Here is a 19,069-nt window from a genome sequence, read left to right as displayed (position 1 = left end):
GATCTGCCGTCATTTATCAAGTCCACCACCGTGTTGTATGTAGATGATACAAGATTTCTTGATACTAGTGATTATTTCAATAGCCTTAAAACTTGTGCAGCAAAGACAATTGAGCAAGCATCCTATTGGTTCAAGGCAAATGGATTCCTGCTGAATGAAAACAAAACACAGAAGATGTTTTGTAGTCTTAGAGACAAGCTTCTGTCAGATGATCCAAGTTGTCAAATTTTTGGGGGTATACATAGATGATAAGTTATCTTGGGGTCAACATGTACAATATATTAGTGGTAAATTGTCAAGTGTTATTTAAATGTTAAGGCGACTTATGGGTTGTGTTCCTGAAAAATATGTAAGATCATCTTATTTTTCATTCTTTCAAAGTATAATAACATATGGAATTATTTTGTGGGGGAACTCTAGCTGTATACATGACACATATATACTGCAAAAAAAGCTATTTGGATAATTACTGGTTTTGCATATAAGGCACATTGTAAACCATTGTTCTGTGAACAGAAAATCATGACTGTTATGAACTTGTACATATACTATGTTCTAATTTATACGTAAAGAAATTACCAGAAACAAAAACCAGAGAAAATGTACATAGCCACAATACAAGAAGGAGTAGGTGCCTCTTTATCCCTTACCACAGATTGCCAATGTCACTCAACAGCTATGAAATCATGGGGTACAAATTATTTAATAATCTTCCTCAATCTGTTCAAGAATTACCTGAACAATTTTTCAAACAAACAATTCATGACTGGCTAGTCCTCCACCCATTCTATGATATAAGAGAATTTATCAACTGTAATATAATACTATAATGTTGACAACAAACGTTTTGTTTCTTTCAAACTATTAATTGTATTTTAGTCTGTATGTGACGTTGACTATTGCTGTAATAGCCGAATGACGATAAAATTATTATTAATTAGCTTGCGACTAAAGAGCGTGAGTGGCTACCACCTGTGTTCAACTTGTTGCTGAATATAGCTTCAATAGCTGTAGCTGATGCACATGACCGCAAGTGTAGCCTGTGATATTGCGTGAACTAAATGCGTAGCCTCTGCGACTGTGGGTTTACGGCTTGGAAAGCAGTATTTGTTTGATTTGTCCATTTCACTCTGGCATTCAGTTTCGGTGCGTCCTTCAGAATCTCATTCAGTGGGCTGTTATTAGTGTATGATTATGTTTGAATCGACGATAAAAATTAATGATGCCGAGAAAACGACGTAGCTCCGAAAATGTAACAGAACGGAAATACTTGACTACGACATCCACCTTATCTTTAGGAGGTCGGATACCATTGGAATCGATTGTATATCCAAGAAATTGGACCTCCACAAAGGTACATTTTTGCAGGGCTAATAACTAGACCTTGCATACGCAAATGATCAAATATCTTGGTTAAATGTTGTCGATGTTCCGCTTTAGATGCATACATTACTAAAATGCCGTTTATGTACACAACAGAAATCAAGATCACATGTGATTTCAACCATTAAGCGTTGAAATGTCTGGGCCACATTACACTGTCGGAAAGCCATTCTCACAAGGCCAAAAAGATCGGAAGGCGCTGTTACAGCCGTTCTGTGTATCTCTTCTGGTGCAACAGAAATTTGATAGTACAGTTACCGTGTATGTTGAAAAAACAGTAACTTGTATGTGTCCCAGTCACTTTTTTCCTGCTTTTTTGGCAAATAATGGGTGTTTAACCATTGCAATCATATGTACTCGGTTGCTAACCAAAAATCCCTCCAGTTGATAACATACGCAGAACGCACAGACCATGGAAGTATTCTTACCTCCCAGGCACAGCCATGCAGCAATGTATGTCTGTGGCAGCACGCAATGCCAACTCCAGAGATATTTCTACTCATCCTTGTAGTGTTTGTGTTTATGTAGAGGAAATGTGCATGCATTGCATAGTTGTTGAACATGAAGGTGAAACGACTTGATGTCCCAGCTCTACGAAAACTGCTTGCGGCCGAAAACAAAGTCGTAATAGATTTATGGAAATGCCTGCCTATTCCGGGACAGTACGTACAAGGTAAGAAATTTGAGATGACGAGAGTTTTCGCAGGGATCTTTAAACTTTAGGGAACTTTAAACTACAAGTTAACTCCAAAATTCATTAGTAGTCTCTTACTATATATTCAATAGGATGACTGACAGATTTAAAGACTTTTAGCTCAGACACGATCATCCTGCTCAAAGCCGGAGAACATTTTAGTCTACATCTGCGCCAGTAGAATGTGAGGTGTTACAGGACGAACAATAACAAATATTAACAAGCTAACCTAAAGGCTCTAAGGTAATAAAGCTGGTTACTTCATTAGATTTTGTACATTGATTAGAAACTTTACCGTAGTTCAAATTGTGCAACATATCAGATTTCCTTACGTTTAATGTCTGCACTACACACTATGTTTGATATTTCGTAGGGCACAGTAATAACATTATTTATGAATAATGTACAAAAACTTTCCGTTCGTTCACCCGAATATTGTTTATGTTACGCTAGAGTATGATCTTGAAATCTTGTTTGGGGCGACAGACCGAACTGTGACACAGCCCATCAAAAACACAGTCCATTATCTCCTTTATCCTCCTGACCTTTCCCTTTCCAGTTAATCTCAACAAAAATTTTGTTGTTAAAGTAAATAATTTGCAGAAGAAGTATGAGGGGTGTAAGAAGTACAGACTATAATCCTTAGAAATTGGTTTGAGGAAGTCATGACGTTGATCCATTGCAGGTCCTGTGTGGCTGGTAAACAACAAAAAGTATTTCTCACAAGGAGGAAAAAATAATCAGCAGAGAAAGTTACACTTGACTGAAAAGTCTGAGGCCTAGTGACGTGGTGCAACTTGATGAGACCAATAATCATGTTTGTGAGAGTGATATTTTTAATCCCTGTTCTGCCATACAGAGTGAAGTTTTCCACAGCTTGCTTAAATAGTTCATGATGGACACTAGGATGGTTCCTTTAAAGGGGCACAGTGTATATCTTTCTCCAGTCTGCGCTTGTGCTCCACCACTAATAACTTCGGTGTTGACGAAATATTAAACACTAATTTTTCTCTTTCACAAAAAAACTATAACCTATAGTTTAACTGGAAGCTAAAGTCTGAGAAGAGAGACTAAATTCAAGTCGTTTTTCTTCCACCCTTGATGGTGGAAGAAGATTATAAAAATACTGTAAAAACAGCGGAGGAAACATTCAGCTACTAAAAATAGGCCTCTTTGTTGTGCTTGTTTTATTGACATAAATGACTTGGGTGGACATTTCTGAATCTGCTGTAGTGAACTACCAGTTAAGCTGCTGGAGAAAACACTATGGAACCTAGATGTCAAAACAAAATAACACATTTTTGAACGTGTTTACTAACAAAGAGAATTACAGATTTAGGAGTTAGTTAGTATTGAAAACTGTGATGAAGCCATTCACTTAGCGGTATTGTTAACAATCAGTGTGGCCACTATGTCATTATACAGTGATGCAAATAAGACTACCACTTATGTAGATATCAGGACCCCAGTGGGAATAAGAAGTTTTGAATCAAGAGATTATTCGTGTGATTAACACCTTCAAACCTATATTGAAAAGATCTGACCACTGTGGGAAAATAGGAATTTTCAGTGAGTGTTTCATTAATACTTCAGAATACATAGTGCATATCAAAAAACATTGTCACAGTACATTTGTTGACTTGATCAACTTGCAACCAAACTGGGTATAAAGGAATATTCAATACAAGATGTTGGCTTTAACCAATGACCTAGGAAACATACAAAAAATGCCACAAATAATGTCTACATCTACATTTTTATTTGGCAGACCTCCATATGATGCTTTGAAGTGAGTAGCTTGCACCACTACTAGCCATTTCCTTTACGGTTGCACTCACAAATAGAGTGACTGTATAAGAACCTCTGCACGAGCCCCTAAGTGCTCATATCTTATCTTCATGGCTCTTAACATGAAATGTTCATTGATAGCAGTATAAACATTCTGCAGTCAGCCTCAAATGCCTGTTCTCTAAATTTGTGCAATAAAGTAGTGCCTTGAAGAAAGATCCTGCCAGGAATTTCCCTTCAGAGTTCACAAAGCATCTTCATAATGCTTGCATGGTAATTGAACCTACTGGTAACAAATCAAGCAGTACACCTCTGAATTGCTTCGATGTCTTCTTTAGTTAGACTTACTGGGAATCCCAAATATTGAACAGTACTAAGAATGGGTCACACCAGTGTTTTATATGCAGCATCCATTATGGATGAGCTACACACTCCCAAAATTCTTCTAACAAGACAATGATTAACCTTTCCCTACTAGCAACCTGATGTGCTCATTCCAGGTCATATCGGTTTGCAGTGTTATGCCTAGATATTTAATCAAAGTACCTGCATCAAGCTGCACCCTACTAATGCTATATTTTAATTGTACGGGACTGTTTTTCCTGCTCATCTTCTTAACTTAGATTTTTTCCAGATTTAGAGCAAGCTGCCATTCATTAAACCAACTAGAAATTTTGTCGAAGTCGTTTTGTATATTTCTAGTCACTTGATGACGGCACCTTTGTGTACGCCACAGTGTCATCAGTAAACAGCTGCAAATTGCTTTGCACCCTGTCAGTAAGGTCATTTATGTATGTAGAGAATAAAATCAGACGTATCCCACTTCTCTGGAGCACTTTGGTGATACCTATGTTTCTGGTGAATATTTGCCGTTGGCAACTACTTACTTGGTTCTATTACTTAAAAAGACTTCAAGCCATTCACATATCTAGGAACCTAAACAATATTTTTGGACTTTTGTCTACAGTAGATGTAGATGGATGTAGATGTAGATGGGTAGATGGTCTGCAGTGGGATCCATGTTAAACACTATACAGAATTCTGGGAATTTGGAATCTCTCTGTTTCCCTCCATCCATGATTTGTAGTATTATAATCAAACTTGTAGTGTGTTCAAGAATTCTGCTGCACACCGATGTTGAGGAAATTGTTCTGTAATTATGTGAGTCAATTCGTTTACCTTTATTACCTAAAGGAGTCTCCTGTGTTATTTTCCATTCACGTGGACTTTTCACTGGGTGAGAGATTCATGAAAAATGCAGGCTAAGTAAGGGGCCAATGTCACAAAGTATGGAGTGGTTACAATGTGATAAGTAATGATTTTTTGAAACAGTTCAAGCTGCAGATCAGTCTGTCACAACAACCAGTTTTTTTTAGTTATACATTTATCTTTGCCAGCAAACAACAAAATTGTGAATATATGCTCTAAAATGTGATGTCACAGCAACTATTATACCACTATATCATAGTATCAATGCATGTCCTAGTACATCAGTCCAGTCAGTGCAGTCGGCAACACCTGTATACAGTAGTGCAAGACTACTGTATAATGATGGTAGACTTTGCAGAGAACACGTCTGTTGCCCAGGCTATTCATTTATTTATTTGCATTTTCTTTCAATGTAGCCATCATCTGTATGTACATTTGTTCTCTGCAAACCACTGAGAGACACGTGACAGGGGGGATGTCCCATTGTGCTAGTTATTATGGTTTCTACATGTTCCATTCACATGTGGAATGTGGGAAGGATGATTATTTGAATGCCTCTGTGCATGTAATAATTATTCTAACCTTATCTTTACAATCTTATCATTCCATTTCATATCCCAATTATTTGTATGCATTGCCAATTCCAACAGTGACCAATTGATATTATAGTCATACGATAGCACATTCTTTTGTTGTATGAAGTGCACAGTTTTACTTTGAAGTGCCAAAGAAACTGGTATAGGCATGCATATTCAAATATGGAGGTATGTAAACAGGCGGAATACGGCAGTGCAGTCGGCAACACCTGTATAAGACAACAAATGTCTGGTGCAGTTGTTAAATTGGTTACTGCTGCTACAGTGGTAAGTTATCAAGATGTGAGTGAGTTTGAATGTGGTGTTACAGTCAGCACACGAGTGAAGGGACACAGAATTTCTAAAGTAGTGATGAAGTGGAGATTTTCCTGTATGACCATTTCACAAGTGTACCATGAATATCAGGAATCCAGTAAAACATCAGATCTCCAGTGTTGCAAGATCCTGCAAGAACGGGAACAGTGATTACTGAAGAGAATTGTTCAATATTACAGAAATGCAACACTTCTGCAAATTGCTGCAGATTTCAATGCTGGGCCCTTAATGTGTCAGTGTGTAAACCATTCACTGACATCGCTATGGGCTTACAGAGCCGAAGGCTCACTGGTGTACCCTTGATGACACAAAGCTTTATGCCTCGCCTGAGCCTGTCAACACCGACATCCCCCCCCCTCCCCCCTGCCCCCTCCCTTGTGGGCTCACCACTCTTTGGCTTGTTCATGCTTGGCTACCACGGGGCCCCAGCCTTTGCAGCATTTTTCCCCTTCTGTGCTGCATGTCTATCCTCTTGCTATGCCTTTCCCCTTACTTGGGGAACATGTCTGGGACGTTACTGAGAATGTTCTGCATTGCCTGTCGCTGACATAAGAACAGTCTCACCTTTGTTTTTCCCTCTCTTTTCCTTTCTTTGTGTCCCTTCTCCTCTTATTTCTCCACTTCCAGTTTGAGGTTCCTCTTTTTCTTCTTCCTCTCTGTGCGCTCCTGAAGGCTGGTTCAATTGTCTGATGTGTAACAGGTGACTGGGCAACACATAATTCTGAGCCCCAGGTTGACAGATAGGGTTTGCATGTACCCCAGGTACAGGGCACACCCACAGATGGATGATTGCCAGAGCTGCAACCTTCTAAATTATCGATTGGTCCCTCTGTCAGGTGTTCGGGAGCTGTGACCTGAGGTGTGAGCAATCACGTAAGGTGGGTGTGCGCTATTGTGAAGCCCCCCCCCCCCCCCCCTCCCCCAGTTGGAAAGAGTGTGCCATCAGAGGCAATGGCAAACATGGGGGATTTTCTCGCAATGAGTTAATTATCTTCCCAATCAACATCTACGATACGTAAATGTAATGAGGCTAATGATTCAAAACCCTTCCCACCGCACCACGGTTCCTCATGGTCTCATATACGGTAAATCCATTTGTTATTCAGAAAGGTGTTGGTGCAATTGCCAGCCCTGTGAAATCCTTCTCTTTTTATGGAATGGTACTTTGCTTTTGGAGACTACTTCTGGTTCTCAAGCACAAGAACTGCTTGCTCCCTTGCTTCTCCGTGACTACCCTGTTCGTGTCGAGGCCCATAGAACTTTGAATTCTTCCCTTCGTGTAATTTACACCAGGCCGGAATCCAATCTTACCTCTCTGATCAGGGCATCATAGCCATCCCTCCTTAGTGCCCACCTGCACTCTTTTTCTCACCTTTGATAAAGTGGTGCTTCTGTACTAGATCAAAGCAGGCTATGATATTATGTGCTACTACCAGTGTCATTGTTTCAACCACACTAGAACATCTTGTCGACACCCAGCCAAATGTGTCATCTGTTGTACGGATGCGCACAAGGACAATTGTCCACCTCCTTCTCCCTTCTGTATCAACTGCAATGGTGGCCATGACGTCTCCTCTCGAGATTGTCCCATGTATCTTGAGTGGGCTGTCCAGAAGATCCAGGTAAATGGAAAAGTTCCTTACCCAGTAGCTCGCTGGCTAGTTGCAAATACTGCATTCTCCCGTCTGGCACCTATAAAGTTCTTGCTCCATGAAGGACATGGCCACGCAGGCGTGCATCTTCCAATTCAGCTCTGAGGTTGTGAAACTGCCCAGTGTGAAGATACCATCACCATCACAATGTCCAGCTGTGCAACAAGCTGTCAAACTCTTGCCTCAAGGGGCAAAGCTACCAGTAGGCTGAATAGGACAGGACTAGTATTCCCATGAAGACTTTCTCTGTCCCTCCGGCCAAACAACACCCGAATATTCCTCCAACCAGAAAGGCTCGAAGAAGTCCACCAAAGGCAAACAGTCTTCTCCTTCGCCAACTCGAAGATTGTCTTCAGCGGTGTTGCCACGTGATAACCTTAGCCCGGCCAGCCTCTGTGTCACCAGATCACACCACGAACCTTTTCTCAGCGTTGGACACCATGGAGCAGGATCCTCCTCCCGTGCCCTCTAGTAGTGACTCTTCAGCAGCTGTCACTTGGCACCTGCTTTTAGTTTCACAGCGTCCGCTTGTACTCTTCCTTCAGAGAACGAAATTGCGCCCTCATGACCACTTTGAGCTTTCACATTTCCTAATGATTCGTTTGACGTTTGGAGAAGGCCTGCGACACCTGCTGGAGAACTGGTATCTGTACTCTGTAGATATGGGACTTCTGTGGCCATCAGCCCTGTTTCCTTCAGACATTTTTAAAAAAACGCATTTTCAAGGTGCGTTTGGGTTCTGCATTGTCGGCACCTTTATCCAGGAAAATGGTGTGCCTCAGGGTTCTGCCTGAGCGTTGTCCTCTTTGCTATCGCCATTAACCCTATACTGGCCTGTCCCCTGCCGACCATCTTCGACTCCATTTTTCTTGATTATTTTTCCATCTATTGCATTTCTCCACGGACCTGTCTCACTGAGTGGTGTCTTCAGTGATGTCTTGATTGTCTTTACTCCTAGAGCATCGACAATGGCTTTCGCTTTTCCACTGACAAAACTGTCTATGAATTTCCGGTGATGCAATTGGTTTCTCCCACCACTTTTGCATCTTGAGCCTTTTGCCCGTCCATTCGTAACACTACGAAACTCTGGGGGACCATGATTGATAGGAAACTCTCTTCGTCCTCCCATGCGTCTTACCTGGCAGCCTGCTGTACACGGTTCCTCATGTCCTACGTGTCCTCAATGGTACTTCCTGGGGTTCCAGTCGAACCACCCTATTCCATTTGTTACCGGTCCCTTGTCCTTTCGAAACTCGACTACAGGTGCTTTGTTTATGCTTCTGCATGTCCATCCATCTTACGCCATCTTAACACTATCCACCATCATGGCATCCATTTGGTCACTGGCACCTTTTACAGTAGCCCGGTTGAGATTCTGTGTGCTGAAACTGCTGAACTATCACTGTCCTACCACTGTGACTTTCTTCTCAGCAGGTATGCATGCTGTTTGTCTGCCATGTATCGCCACTCTCCTATGGCTCCTTTTTAGATGATTCCTTTGATTGCCATTATGGGGCACATCCGTCTTCACTGGTATCTCTTGGAGTCTGCTTTTGGCACTTTCTACGGTGGCTTAACTTCACACTACCTGCACCTCTTCCGGTAAGTGTGAACCCTTCACCACCTTGGCTTTATGTAGCAGCCCATGTTAACCTTGGCCTTCATTCGCTTCCTAAGAACGCTACTCCAACATCGGTCTGTCGCCTTCAGTTTCATGACCTTCACATGGAACTTCATGGAAGTACCTTTGTATACACTGATGTCTCTTGGACTGACCATGAGGTCAGGTGTGCCTTCATCATTGGCACTCGTGTCTTTCGATATCGGCTTCTGGAACACTGCTCAGTGTTTACAGCTGAGGTCTTCGCCCTGTATCAGGCCATGGAGTACATCCAGCAACACAGCATTTTAGATTGTATCCTTTGCTCAGACTCACTCAGTGACCTTCAGCATCTATGTGCACTGCACACCACCCATCCTTTAGTGCAGTGGGTCCAGGAAAACTGTCACTTGCTCACTCTTGGTGGAGCCAGTGTGATGTTTCTGTGTGTCTGCCAGAAAATGATGCTGCTGCCACGGCTGCAGTTCTCATCGGCGAGTTTCTATGTTCCCTCCAATGATCTCTCTGTTGCCATCTGTCAGGAGGTGTTGTCCCTTTGGCATTGTCCTCGCTTCATGGGAATAAGTTCCGGCGTATTAAGTCTGTTCCAGTGGCTTGGATGACCTCCTCTCGGCCGTCCTGCTGGGAGGTCATTTTAAGTAGGTTGCCTATTGGGCAACGCCTTTTTAGCAAGTGGTACTACCCCACCACTTTGTACAAATTGCGTCCAAGTTTTAACTGTCCGCCACTTCCTGATGGACTCCCAGTTTTTAACCATTTACATTCCTGCTTTGGTTTGCCATCTGAGTTCTCGGCCTTTTTAGCAAATGACGTGCAGGCTGTTGACCACGTTTTACTTATTATCGGCCAAAGGAATGTGCTGAAGGCAATTTAAGTTTTAATTCTGGACCTCTGTTTCTGTATGGTGTCTTTTTTAGTCCTTTTCCATGTGCCTGTTTTTAGCCGTCTTCTATTATGTTCATTGGGACTGACCTAGAGTTGTTTTTTAACTCATGTCTTATAGGTTTGACTTGGCTGTGTATGACCCCAGTTGTTTTTTGTGCCCTAAAGCAAAGCAAAACTAAACCAAACCACAAACTGACATTGGACTGTTGATGACTGGAAACATGTTGCCTGGTTGGACGAGTCTCATTTCAAATTGTATCGAGCGGATAGATGTGTACGGGTATGGGCACAACCTTATGAATCCATGGACCCTGTGTGTCAGCAGGGGACTGTTCAAGCTGGTGGAGGTTCTGTAATGGTGTGGGGCGTGTGCGGTTTGAGTGATATGGGACCTCTGATACATCTAGATACAACTCTGACAGGCGACACATACGTGAACTTCCTGTCTGATCACCTGCATCCATTTATGTCCATTGTGCATTCCAATGGACTTGGACAATTTCAGCAGGACAATGCGACACCTCACATCCAGAATTGCTACAGAGTGGCTCCAGGAACACTCTTCTGAGTTTAAACACTTCTGCTGCACAAAACTCCCCAGGCGTGAACATTATTGAGCATATTTGGGATACCTTGCAACATTGTGTTCAGAAGACATCTCCACCCCCTCATACTCTTATGGACAGCCCTGCAGAATTCAAGGTGTCAGTCCCCTCCAGCACTACTTCAGACATTAGTAGAGTCCATGCCATGTCGTGCTCCGGCTCTTCTGTGTGTTCGTGGAGGTAGGTGTACAAGTTTCTTTGGCTCTTCAGTGTACATTTCGAAACACTTAAACCAAGTTGCTAATCTCTGCACCACTTTGAAATGTTATCAAGATTTGACTGAATATTTATGCAGCTTCTTTCAGATATTACTTAACTATAGACAACTACATCAACTGCAGAAAGTCTGAGGTTACTGTTAATATTGTCTGCAAGGTCATCAATATACAGCATGAACAGCAAGGGCCCCAACACAATTTCCTGGGGCACAGCCAAAGTTATTTCTACATCTCATGATGACTGTTCATCCAGGATGACATGCTGTGTCCTCCCTAACAAAAAGTCCTCAATCCAATCACAAATTTCACTTGAGGTACAGTATAATAGAACTTTTGACTGTAAACATAGGTGTGGTGCTGAATCAAATGCTTTTTGAAAATCAAGAAATTCATCTATCTGACTGCCTTCATCCAAAGCTTACAGTATGACATGTGAGAAAAGTAGGAGTTGGATTTTGCATGATCATTGTTATCAGAATCCATGCTGGTTGGCATGGAAGAGGTCATTCCATTCAAGATACCTCACTTTGTTTGAGCTCAGAATATGTTCAAAGATACTACAACAAATCTATGTCAGGGATATTGTATGGTATTTCTGTGGATCACTTTGATACTATTCTTGTAGATCAGTCTTACCTGTGCCTTCTTCCAGCTACTGGACACAGTTTTTTGTTGGAGGGTTCTATGATAGATTATAATTAGAAGAGGGGCTAAATTGGCCACAAATTCAGTATAGAATCTGATAGGGATTTCATCAGCCCCAGAAATTTTGTTCAGTTTTAATGATATCAGCTGTTTCTTGACACCATTGAACCTAACACTTATCGTTCATCTTTTCAGTGGTACAAGCATTAAATTGGGAAATTCTCCTGGGTTTTCCCTTGTAAAGAAACATTTGAAAATGGAGTTAAGTTTCAGATTTTGATTTGCTGCCCTCAATTTCAGTTTCTGTCTTGTTCATTAGGGACGGCACACTAACTTTGGTGTCACTGACAGCCTTTACATATGACCAGAATTGTGGTTGGTTTTCATGAAATTTCATTTGACAATACTCTGCTACGATAGTTGAAGGCATCACGAATTTCTCTCTTAATAGCCAAAAATCAAACAGTGGAAAAACCAGTGGCTGTCAGATAATTTCATCTCCAAACATTGCCACAGTGACCCCATTCCAGAAATCCAGCAAGACTGGAGAGTCAGTACTCAAATCCTTAGGCCCATCCCAGAATCTCTCCCCAGAACCCATCTCTCTGCACACCCCTACCACTGCCTGCACTCCTACCTTTTACATGCTTCCTAAAGTCCATAAACCTAACCACCCAGGATGCTCCATTGTGGCCAGTTACTGTACCCCCACTGAGAGAATCTTTGCTGTTGGAGACCAAAACCTTCAACCTATTACCCAGAACCTACCCTTCTATATAAAGGATACCAATCATTTCCTCCACTGACTCCACAGTTCCTGTCCCTTTACCATATGGTGCCCTGCTTGTCACTATTGATGCCACCAACCTGTACACAAACATTCCTAATGGCATCGGTCCTACAGCTATTGAACACTACCTTTCACAATTCCCGACTGATTCCAAAAGAACAACCTCCTTCCTAGTCACCATGACCATATCATCACCCACAGTTACTTCTCCTTCGAAAGCATTGCCTACAAACAAATCCGTAGTATGGCTATGGGAAGTCGTGTGGAAGCATTACCTACAAACAAATCCGTAGTATGGCTATGGGCACTCGGGTGGCACCATCCTATGCCGACCTATTTGTGGGCCGTCTAGAGGAATCATCCTGAAAACCCAGAATCCTAAACCCTTCACTTGGTTTGGATTCGCTGATGACATCTTTGCTATCTGGATCGAAGGTGAGGACACACTATCCACATTCCTGTAGGATGTCAACGACTTATCCCCATTTGTTTCACTTGTTCCTACTCAACCCAACAAGCCATCTTCCTAGATGTTGACCTCCACCTCAAATATGGCTGCATCAGTACCTCTGTCCATATCAAACCTACTAACCACCAGCAATACCTCCACTTTGACAGCTGCTACCCATTCCATACCAAAAAGTCCCTTCCATACAGCCTATCCACCCTTGGTCGCCACATCTGCAGTGACAAGCAGTCCCTCTTAAAATATGCTGATTGTCTCACTAAAGCCTTCACTGACCGTAACCATCCTCCCAACCTTGTACAAAAACAAGGCTCCCGTGCCTTATCCTTCCAGTCTCCAAACACTTCCCAAAGTCTCACTGTCCAGCCACGGAGGAGCGTTACCCTCATAACTCAGTACCACCCAGGACTAGAGCAGCTGAATTACATTCTCTTCCAGGGATTTGATTAACTCTCATTGTCCCTGAAATGAGAAATGTCATGCCTACTATACTTCCCACCCCTCCCACAGTGGTATTCTGCTGTCCATCGAACTCGCAGAATATACTTGTCTATCCTTACGCAGCACCTGCTCCCAATCCCTTACTTCGTGGCTCCTACCCCTGTAATAGACCTAGTTACAAAACCTGTCCCATACATCCTCCCACTACCACCACCTACTCCAGCCTGGTCACTAACATCACCTATCCCATCAAATGCACGACTACCTGTGAAACCAGGCATGTGATCTACAAGCTAAGCTGCAGCCGCTGTGCTGCATTCTGTGTAGGCATGACAACCAACAAGCTGTCTGTCCACAGGAATGGCCATTGCCAAACTGCGGTCAAGAAACAAGTGGACCACCCTGTCGCTAAACATGTTGTTGTTGTTGTGGTCTTCAGTCCTGAGACTGGTTTGATGCAGCTCTCCATGCTACTCTATCCTGTGCCAGCTTCTTCATCTCCCAGTACTTACTGCAACCTACATCCTTCTGAATCTGCTTAGTGTATTCATCTCTTGGTCTCCCTATACGATTTTTACCCTCCACGCTGCCCTCCAATGCTAAATTTGTGATCCCTTGATGCCTCAAAACATGTCCTACCAACTGGTCCCTTCTTTTTGTCAAGTTGTGTCACAAACTCCTCTTCTCCCCAATTCTATTCAATACCTTCTCATTAGTTATGTGATCTACCCATCTAATCTTCAGCATGCTAAACGTGCTGCCAGACATATCATTCATTTCAACGACCCGAACCCACACGATATACTCATCCATCCTTACACAACACCTGCTCCCAATGCCTTAACTTATGGATCCTTCCCACCAACACCAGCTTTTCTGAATTGTGCAAGTGGGAACTTTTCCTGCAACACATCCTGTGTTCCTGTAACCCTCCTGGCATCAACCTTTGTTAATCACTGTCCTTACCCATCCAGCCCCTTCCCTGTTCCCATTCCAGCAGCACATAGCCATCATTCCACTATTACACCCTGACTTTTTATTTCGCCCCTTTTCTGCTACTTCCTCCCCTCCCCTCCTCCTCACCTCTCCCTTGCCCCCTGTTTAACCTGCAGTGCTTCACTGCCCACCATCCCCACCATACTATCCTTCCCCCTCCCCGCCCCAGCCTCCTCCTTACCCCTACCCAGTCACCACTCCCATCATGCACTGGTGCTGCTGCTCGCAGTGTGGTTACAGTTGCCTGAGACTGCAGACGTGTGTGCACACGTGCTCCTGTGTGTGGGGGGGGGTCTGTTGTTGATGAATGCATTAATGGCTGAAAGTTTTAATTGTGAGAGTCTTTGTTGTGCCTATCTGTGACTCAGCATCTCCGCTATATAGTGCGAGCAACTTTCATTTTCATGATATTGTCTCTTAATAGCCAAATGCATTTCATTCAGCATCTCTCTATCTATACCCATACGCTCTGTTTTATACATGTTATGCTGTAATCTCCATTCTGTCGGAAGTTTCTTAACATTGACTGTTTACCGTGCAGGTTTCTTCCCATTGTGAACTGTTCTACTGGATATATATCAATCCAGTGCATGCTCAACTATTCTTTTAAACTTAAGCCATTAGTTTCTTGACATGAAAGATTCAAGTTCCTCATTGAGATATGATAATACTGATTTTTTTAAAATCCAGTTTACTAAACATATATACCTTTACCCTTGTTTTAGTTGTCCTTTGTGTTAATCATTGTTGTCACAACCTCACCATGGGCGCTGATTCTAGTTTCAACGTGGGCATAATCAAAGAGGTCAGTGCTATTTGGTGCCATTAGATCCTGTGTAGTTCATGAGTGGGGTTCTGAACTATCTGTTCTATGTAGTTTTCAGAGAAGGCATTAATAATGTTTCACGGGATGTCTTATGCCCACCAATAACAAAAGATAATTTTTCCAATTAATCATTGGTTTATTAAAGTTTCCATTGGTGATAGCAGTATGATTGTGGAACTCGCGTACAAGTGAACTGAAGTTTTGTCTGAAGTTTTTAGTTGCATCAAGGTGAGTCTGGTGGTCGATAGGAGGATCCAATTACCATTTTATGCACACCCCTGATACTCATGTATTGCCCAAACAACCTCACATGCAGCTTCAGTTTGAGTGTTTCTTTTCTACTGCAACAAATACACCACCTCCATTTCCATTTGCCTATCCTTTCTGTATACACTTAAATCTTCCCCAAAAATCTCACTATCAATGTAAGGTTTCAACCGGCTTTCTGCACCTAGTATGAAATGGGGCTTCACTGGTTTTCATGAGCACTTCAAACTCTGGCACTTTGTTGCAAATGCTTTGACAGTTAACCATTGGCCTTTTAACTATCTGAACTGTGGGAGACATTTCTGTTGATCTTACACTGATACTTCTCAGTTTCCTACAGCTATCATAATCTCGATTTGATGAAGAGACACTTAATCTAAAAAGCCCTTGTTTGCACCCCACACACGTATCAGCTGCCTGAGTAGCAGCCTATGACATGTAGTGTATATCTGACCCCTTTAGGGGGACCCCACAGTCCTCATCCCTGTCATGTAAGTCCTAGCTTGTCGCAGAACTTTCAAGGCCCCTGGTTCAGTCCTTCCATTTGACTTAAAGAACAAAAGGGCCACAATTGTTTCTGGAAACAACGGTGCAAATTGTGAGCTTTGTTGAAACTCCATGCACAGAGGTGGTCTTTAACCTCCTCTGCCAGTCCCTGGAATGATCCAGGTATTACCATCGAGCCTAGATGATGGGCATTATATGTTTTAACATGCACCGCAGTTGGTTGCATCTTGTTCCCTCAGTGGCTGCTGGAATAACCTCTTCAACAATTGAATGAGGCCCCCAGGCATACACACTGAGTGCATCTGGTGTTCTTTACCTTCCCTTGCTGCCATTTTCCTAAGGTGCACCATCATTTGCCATACATTTGAACTGCTGACAATTAATAGACCCTACCCTTTTCCGTTTGCTTCCTCTTGACACTGGACAACACAGGTTTACCCAAAACAGGTGAAGTGAGACTCACTGGCTCAGTTTCAGTGAAAGACAGCATCTCGAACTTGTTTGTTAGGGCGATCAGTACACCACCCTGAGTCCTCTATGGTCTCCATCCTCCCTGTACAAACGCCGAGATCTACCATTGACATGCCACTCACAATCAAGTGATTATTTAATGACATATCCTGTACTTTCCACAGAGGAGACAGGTTCCACAGGAGAGGATCGTACTTTAGGTGCCTCTGGTGCCGGTGTCACAGATACATGACTCTCGGGAGTTCTTCCAACACACTGATTCACAACAGCTGCCAATCATTTGACAGTAGTCAGGGTGATTTCCAGCTGCTTACAAATGTCAACCACCCCATCCCAGGTTCAAGAACAGCAGTCACAGTCGCAGTGTATTTTGGCTGGTGCAGTTTATCATAGGACAGTGGAAAAATAACTTTAAATGAAGCCTGCTGATTATCTTTTAATCTTTTTCAAACATAAAAAATAGTATGACAATAATTGTACTTAGAAAATGTGTCATATACTGCAATTGTTGTCTCTAGTTATTGCTTTACAGCTGACTGGTTCATATTAGAATCAATGACTTAAAAATTTGTTAAACATAAACAATTTTCTGTCGGGAAAGATTTTAATTTTGTGTTGCAATCAGTGTCTTTAGATTTTCTTAGAGAATTTCATAGTATGTTAAACCAAATCAAACCATTAATACAAGGGCTTCTGCCTCTCAGTTGTAATGTTGTTGTTTTCTGGAAATTGGAAATTTTGTCCTGGTCTTGTGATCATGTACATCACTGCACTTTATAAATTTGGTTGGCTGTTTCATAAAAAAGTAACAAATTTAAATACATATAAAGAATATGTTATTAGGTATTTGTGCTGCACGAACAATTGACAACAGGAATCTCTATCTCTTGTTGCTCTTTTCCGTAACAGCTATATTCTTTTGCAGTTCTATAGTTTGCCTCACAATTAACAAAGGGGTAAATTCTTCAATATTATACTATTCTCACATTTGTCTAGAAACTATATTTGAAAGCTGGTTAAAGAAATATAAGGAACTTCTGATTTTTGCCACATGCAAAATTGATGTGGTTTGTTCCCACACTTCTGTTGCTGAGATTTTACATACATTATTCACATGAACATCTTTCGCGAGCAGTAACTATGTTGGAGTGCAACCCTTTGTCTGTCTTGGACAGTGTATACCCAATTGCGCTATTTGAGATTGTGAAAAACACTACTTTCAATTGAACAAAATCCAACAGCTTACCTCTCTAGAAACCCAACCTGTTATAAAAATGTCTGGTGTTGTAACCACTGCATGAGCTTGCTGTGTCTCTGCCAAAAATCGCCTGAACCACAAGGAATATATACACCTCAAAAACAACAACTTCAAGATGTGTTGCATGTTGATGAGGTGATTAGGTGTTAAGGTAAAACAGTCTGAAGCTGGCAGCCTCTGGTGCATCTGCCCCTCCCCCCCCCACCCCCCCCCCCCCTCCACCCCCATACCACCCCACCCAAGCAGGTCCAGGGGTAAGAATAGGCCCGAGGTATTTCTGCGTGTCGTAAGATGCAACTAAAAGGAGTCTCGCACGTGCGGCCTTTATGTGATGATCCCCTGTAGGGTTTGACCTCCATTTTTAAAAATTTTCCCAAAGATTGAGCCAGTTGGGGAAGGGTGCCTTCCATTGTGCATCATGCATTGAGATTTTTAGCCCACTTTCTCCTTGTTGCATTGCAGTCTTGCCCATTCTGCATCTCTTGGGCTTGGACACCTTCCTGGGTGCATTTTCCATCATGCACTATTCAGTGTCACTTTCTGTGTCCAGGATGACCATTGACTTCTTTGTACCTCATATCCAGCACAGTAGCCAGTCCTTTATGGTGGGGCTGCCATGTATCTTGTTGGTTGTAGCCCCCTGACAACACAGTGATCGCTCTGCTGGTGCCTGCGCCATTAACTCCCCACATATGCCAAGGAGTAGATGCCTCTCACCCTGGGACATCGGGACTCCCAGCAATGGCCATCCTGTAGGTGGCCTTTGCTGCAGCTGGGTGGTGCCCTTGGAGAGGGTTCCTGGTCATTGTGGGTGGCATCAGGGCAGATGACAGTGCCAGCAGTCTCTAAGCAGGCAAAGTTTGACTTTAATGCTAAGAAATATGACCCCAAGTTGTTCCCCTCTCTGGCCACACCATGGGAGGAATGTCAGGCTAAGGATGGTAGTGAAACTTATTCGCCCTGGTACCTGGTATTTATGAGAGTTGATGGGGAATGTTTCATGTCCATGAAGCTTAATATTTTGTGGAGCATTTGGAGGACAAATTTGGGGAGGTGGAGGGCTTGTCCAAAATGTGCTCTGGCTCAGTTTTGATAAAAACAGCATCCTCTGCCCAGTCACGGACATTACTCGTTTGTGGCAAGTTGGAGGATGTTTCTGTCACCATCATGCTGCATAAGAGCTTAAATACGGTCCAGAGTGTTATATTCCACAGGGACCTACTTTTGCAGTCTGACAATGAGCTGCACGCCAATTTAGAGCGGCGAGGTGTTCGTTTCGTCTGGTGCGTCCTTCAGGGTCCAAGGGGTAACTAGGTTGCCACTGATGCCTTCATCATGGCCCTCTAGGGTGACACATTGCCCGAGAAGGTCAAGGCATTTATCCCTCTTCCGATTCGGTGCTTTAAGTGCTAGAAGTTAAGCCATATGTCTTGCTG

At 42.7% G+C, this 19,069-nt stretch overlaps 1 protein-coding gene across 1 annotated transcript in view; it reads left to right on the top strand.

Annotated features, from left to right (window-relative positions):
- Positions 1-1,746: 1,746 nt before the first annotated feature.
- LOC126354336 (surfeit locus protein 6 homolog) overlaps positions 1,747-19,069 on the top strand; it is a 73,158-nt gene continuing 55,835 nt past the window's right edge. The window contains exon 1 of the mRNA XM_050003902.1: positions 1,747-2,056. Coding sequence (XP_049859859.1) covers positions 1,945-2,056 — 112 coding nt within the window. The 5' untranslated portion in view covers positions 1,747-1,944. The remainder of the gene's footprint in view (positions 2,057-19,069) is intronic.

Source organism: Schistocerca gregaria, chromosome 3, assembly GCF_023897955.1.
Source record: "Schistocerca gregaria isolate iqSchGreg1 chromosome 3, iqSchGreg1.2, whole genome shotgun sequence".
In the NCBI taxonomy this organism is placed as follows: Eukaryota; Metazoa; Arthropoda; class Insecta; order Orthoptera; family Acrididae; genus Schistocerca; species Schistocerca gregaria.
Note: the sequence above shows the minus strand (reverse complement) of the source record. Positions and strands in the feature narration are given on the sequence as shown.